This window comes from Bos taurus, chromosome 1, assembly GCF_002263795.3.
Source record: "Bos taurus isolate L1 Dominette 01449 registration number 42190680 breed Hereford chromosome 1, ARS-UCD2.0, whole genome shotgun sequence".
In the NCBI taxonomy this organism is placed as follows: domain Eukaryota; kingdom Metazoa; phylum Chordata; class Mammalia; order Artiodactyla; family Bovidae; genus Bos; species Bos taurus.
The window spans coordinates 56396871-56402867 of NC_037328.1; the positions used below are offsets into that span (position 1 = coordinate 56396871).

The window sequence follows — 5997 nt, forward strand, 5'->3', positions numbered from 1 at the left end:
CCATAATCATTTTCTCCTGGAGATTCTTTAGCAGATATTATTTTACTGTATGTGCTGTATTGTTTCTCTTTTTTTCCTTTAAATCCATAGGAAGCTTCACTCCTTTGGTAACTATTAGATCCTAGGATACTAACCTTGCGTAAATTGGTCCTTAATAAACTTTACATATAATATTAGTATTTTAGGAGCATTTGAGCCATTCAGATGAGCTCTTTCTAATAGCAAGTGAAGTCCAATCATCATTTTACAACTTTTGACCAGATGGAAATGGTCCTTAGGATTACTTCAGATATTTCCTCTGTATCCCTAGGTGACATCTTCACTAGCACAACCAGAGCATCTTCAGAAGTTCCCACAACTGCCAATGTATCTACTAAAAATAATCACATCACTGGTGAGTCATTTGCCATTTTTAAAAATTTTATGTTTTATTTGCTCTACAAATATTTATTGCATGCCTATCACTTGTCAGGCACTGTGACAGCTGTTGAATATTGAAAACACTGGCTTCCTGAAGAGTATAATCTATTATAGAGGATACACAGTAAATAAATAATCATGCAATTAAATTTATTTGCGACAAATCCTATGATATAGTGCAAGATGTTGTCAGAGTCTAACAGAAAGATCTGATTGTAATTGGGGAACTAGAAAGGATTCTCTGGGGATATATTTAAAATAAAATCTGGAATGAGTAGGAATTAGCCAGGTGAAAAGTACTGAGAGATATTTCAGCTTTATGAAAGTATAGTCTGATGGTTGGAACAAAGAGTATTCCTATAATTCAACGAATAAAAGTTTGTCAATGCTAAATATAATCCTTGTTTTTTATCATAAGAGGTCAAGGTTTGCAATAAAGTTATGACCCTCCCAATGCAGATCTTGATTGTAAATTCAAGGCATAATCAACTCTTTATATTCACTTAACTGGTGAACTCTACCTGGGGATTCAGTTTATTTCATATTGAAGTTCATATAGCCCTCAGTCACTGGTGCATCATCCATCCTGCACACAGCATGGCAGTGGAGCTACAAACTGACATCCTACCAACATCTTTAACTATTGGTGCCCTAAAGAACTACCTACGACTTCCCTGGTGGCTCAGTGGAAGAATCCACCTGACAATGCAGGAGACACAGGTTCCATTCCTAGTCAATATCCCACACGCCACAGAGCAACACAGCCTGTGAACCACAATTAGCTGAGCCTGTGCTCTAGAGCTGGGGAGTCGCAACTACTGATTCCCCATAGTGGAATCACCCACGTGCTGCAAGTACTGCAGCCTGCAAGCCCTAGAGTCTGTGCTCTGCAGCAAGAGGAGCCACTACAGTGAGAAGCCTGCACACCACAACGAAGAGGAGCCCACGCTCTTTGCAACTAGAGAAAAAAGCCTGTGCAGCAACCAAGACCCAGCGCAGCCAAAATAAAAAAATAAAATTATTTAAAAAGGAAAAGAACTACATACTTGAAGAATTGGGGCAAATTGGAGCTCTGCTTTTCCACCAGGACATTGCTGAAGGCAATGGCCTCATTTTCTATATTTGGCTGGGAGAAAATTAGTAAGCATTGATAGAAGATCTATCTAAAACCTGTTGTTCTTTCATTTCTCAGAAACTTTGGAGGTAAAATGTTATAGTCTACCATATTGCCAGTGTAGAATAAGTAAGTCTTGATTTCACTGAAACAGAATTGTGTGTAGTCCTAAATTGATTTCCTGTGTAATTGTTTCTTTTGTGATCGTGATACTCTAGTACTTTGAACTACTGTGAACTCTAGCCTCTGTGCATCAGCGAGCCACAGGGTTACTTAGTATAGGACTGCGTGAGCTTCCAGGGTACCGTCAGCATCTGCCTGACAAAACTAAAGTAACACGAGCACCAGGAAGACCTCCAATCCCTGGATATGTGTTGTAAGAGGAAAAATCTTCAGCGCTGGTGATCAGTGTTATGACAGAATCGTATGGCTGCCGCCCAAACTATGTAAAATATAAAAAAGATGTGGTAACAAATATTTTAAATCCAGATTTTTTGGCTTGTGTGTGTTTTATTTTTTTGAGACTTCACTTAATGAAAAGCAGTGTAATAAATCTGAAGCAATCAAATGAATTTAAAAAGTCTACACGTGGTTTATAATCTATTTAAAATAATGAAAATATTCTTTTATTAATAATTAAAAAAAGCAAAAATGTGCTTTTGCCCAAATGATTTCTGTAATCTGAAGAGCTAAAGATCTATCTATAATGTATAAGGAATTTCACTGTAGTGTTATTAGAAATAAGAAAAGCCTGGAAACAATTTAACCATCCAACATTAAGGCCAATTAAATAACCTACAGTAGATCCACACACTGGGGAACCATCCAGTCATTTAATCAAATGAGGTAAACTTCTATGCACTTCTGTGAAAAACATTCCAAGATTTTTGTTTGAGAAAGAAACCAAGAACAGAGCAGTATGTACAGTATGCCCCCATTTGTAATATGAAAGGATATATATTCACGGTACCTATATTTGCTTATATTTGCATTAAAAATTTCTGATAGGAATTAACTATTAAATAGTTCACATAATTGACTATTAAAAGTTATAACCTCTAGTGTGGGTAGCTGGCATTTGAAGAATTAAGGATACTTCCTTTTCACTGTAGTTTATATTTCTGTACTGTTTGAATTTTTAACATGAGCATAAAACACTTTTTAAAAGGAAAAAATTAAGTAACTATACAATTATAAACATTCCCTTTCATTTTCTGCCAGGCAGAACCAGACAATCTTATTTCCTAAGAGAGTTTATTTACTTAATTTTTCCTTCATGTTACAGAAAAAGTAAGACAGTCCAGAATATTGTATTTATATTGCCTCTGGCCTTCTCAGCTTCGTACTTTCAGACCTTTAGAGTGTTATAATGCCTTTTACTTTTTATTCCTCCTCCTAACACATTAATATTTCGTAAAGCATTTTAATGACTCCTTAAAGAAAAAGAATTTAAAGATAGACCAGTATTTCACACATAAAACTTTTACTTTACTGGAGTGAATTTGGAAAACAAATTTACAGATTAGCAGTTTTATGTGTTCATTCTTTTTTAAATTTTTTATTTTATATCAGAGTATAGCCAATTAACAATGTGATAATTTCAGGTGGACTGAAAAGGGATTCAGCCATACATTCAGCCATACCACACAGGTGTCCACTCTCCCCCAAACTCCTTTCCTCTTATAAATCACATTTCATTGGCCACCCTGTGCCAGGAATTGTCCAGGGCCTTGAGAAAGTGAAAGAAAAGAAAAGATTAGGTCTGGAACATTCTAACAAGAAAGGCATTCATGTTAAAAAAAAAAAAAAAGAAAAAAAGAAATGCAAGTGTATAAGTGCAAAAACGATATGAGAACAAGTCATAAAAATGATCCCAGAGCACGATTGTGATCAATGAACACCCCATGGCCCTTGGAAATGCATGTTGCAGGTAAGCAAACTAATTCAATTCATCCTGCTTCCCAGTTGCCAAACTTTGGCATTAAAGTTCATCTCTCTTTATGCCCTTTTCAGGTACTGTGATCAGTAAGCCCAAAGATGGAATGTCCTGGCCGGTGATTGTGGCAGCTTTGCTCCTCTCCTGTTTCGTATTGTTTGGTCTTGGAGTGAGAAAATGGTGTCAGTACCAAAAAGAAATGTGAGTATAGTATGGAGACATGCAGGAGCAGTTACTTTTTTCAGCAGAAAATATTCACTCAACACTTTAAATATCATTCCTAGATAGTAGTGTTTCTCTCCTATGTAACTGAGGAAATAAGGCTTAGAGAAGCTCAGAGAGGCTGCCCAGCTTCCCCAGTACCACACAGTTGGAATGAGATGCACTTCAGACTTGGTGCACCTCTACCTGTTCAGGCTGAAGCACTCACTGGATGGAACATCAGTGGGCACGAAATGAGAATGGAGGCTCCCATCACCTCAAAACTGAAACTGATTTTTCTTTTTAATCTTCATTATTCTTTTCATTTTCATGCATCTCTGAAGTGCCCGGGCCCAGGTGAGCCTAGATACTGAAGTGTGAAATTGAGTAAGAAAGGTAATTTTAAGAAATTTCCAGCTGCTTTTCAGCAAAATGGGCTTTTACTGCCCTTATCCTTTCTCCCCATGGGGAAAAGAAAGCAGTCTTTTTGTTTTATTGAAATGGTTTCCAGAACTCTCCTCCCTCCACTGAGAAGTCTGAAATGGCGTGGAATGTTAAGGCTCACTTTTCTGACTTGGCTGTTTTGGATCGGTCTGGTTCAGGCCATGCTTAGAGGAGATCTTCAGAATACACAAAGTTGATCCTCCACATATCTTACTACTGCTGTCTCAGATAATATTGACTGTGTGGCCTGCCTTCTACTTAGTGTATCCTTGAAGACTCTAACCACGTGCAGGGGATGTTCCGTGGTGAATAAAACACCAAACCACAAATCAGAAATTCTGGACTTTTGTCCAGGTACTACACTTTGGCCACCATGTGACCTTAAGAAATTCCTAATTCCCCAGAAAAAAACAGAATTGCAAATTTCTTAGAATGCTATCCACTTTTTAATATATATTGTCACCACTAACGCACCAGAAAACCAGGTAATAGGTGTTGGGGATTTTTATATTAAAATGAGAAAACGGGAATCTGAAAATCTGAATTGATTTTTTTGTTGTTGTTCTATATTCAAATGTCTGTGTTATATAGAGATGAAAGACAACCCCCCTCTGTTTTTCTCAGTCTCTCTCCTTCTCTCTCCCGCTAAGGAAAAATTAAGGTACTGTGGATTGATAGATAAGGGGTAGAGGTTTTTGAGTCTGCCCACAAATATGCCTCTATTTCCTGATAGCAAGAGAGCTGGAGCATTTGTACAGCTAAATCCCACACTCACCTTATGCTTATGTACTTTAGACAAAGAGATGAATTGTGCAAACATAGACCAGTACTTTCTTTATACAGAGATGACTCTAAGAGTGTTCCCTGATACAAACAGAAAGGATGCGGGTGCCATCCATCAACTCAGGGACTCAGGCAAGTTCATTTCCCACCCCCAACCTTCCCCCTGGTTCACACACAATGAGTGTGTGGTGAGGGCTGGGGGTAAGGTTAGCAAAGGGACTCAGAAAAACTGCCATCTTTGGTTCCAGAATCTGAAAATTTTTTCTCTGGAGGAATGCTTTAACCTACATAAGAGAAACACTTCCTCTATTAGGAGGCAGTTGCCATGGAGAGTGTAAGCTCTGTTTAAAAGGCTTGACTTGCTGGTCTGCTCCTCTTAAGCAAGTTGCTTAAAACCTCTGAGCCTCAGTTTTATCTGTGGAATGGTGGCAATAATACCCAATTCCTAAATGCAAATTATATAACTCTATGATAAAAAATGGTTTACAAATTATAAAATATCACAAAAATATTAATTAATGATACTAACAGGACTAGCAAGCAGGTTATGCCAGGGGAAAAAAACAGAGAGCCAGGGAAGCATGCCTCTTTCACTTTCTCTTTTCCCTTCTAAAAATATATTATGCATACATACATCACCCCTAACCTTCTTAGCCTTGAATGAGCAATGTTTTGTTCCTAGCATGCAAAGACCTCCACCTTTCAAGCCACCTCCACCTCCCATCAAGTACACCTGCATTCAGGAGTCCATTGGAAGTGATCTGCCTTGTCATGAGCTGGAGACACTCTAGTCCTCTGAGGCTTTGACACACAACAAAATTCTGCTAGAATCCTGTCGAAAAAGTAGATGTCGTGCTTTATTAATATAATCGCCCTCTAGCCAAGCCTCTTCTGCAGCTGAAATGGATATCAGAAGTGTATGACCTGTTTTCCCAAAAGCTGATCCTCTTTAATCTGCATATGCCAGAAATTTAAACAAGACTGAGAGGCGATGTGAAGCGTTCCACCAGTGCAGTCTACAAGGATTTTCTTGCTTATGTAAGAAGTGTAAATTAGGCTGCCGCATTAAAAAAAAGAAAAAGAAAAAAAAAATGCTTGC

At 37.9% G+C, this 5997-nt stretch overlaps 1 protein-coding gene across 2 annotated transcripts in view; it reads left to right on the forward strand.

Moving 5' to 3' along the window:
* Window positions 1-5990, forward strand: part of CD96 (CD96 molecule) — a 96639-nt gene extending 90649 nt beyond the window's left edge. Inside the window, exons 12-14 of one of the 2 annotated variants that reach the window (XM_024976461.2) lie at window positions 311-394; window positions 3548-3671; window positions 5581-5990. In XM_024976461.2, coding sequence (XP_024832229.1) covers window positions 311-394; window positions 3548-3671; window positions 5581-5689 — 317 coding nt within the window. In that variant the 3' untranslated portion in view covers window positions 5690-5990. 2 annotated transcript variants of the gene reach the window in all.
* The last annotated feature ends 7 nt before the right edge of the window (window positions 5991-5997 follow it).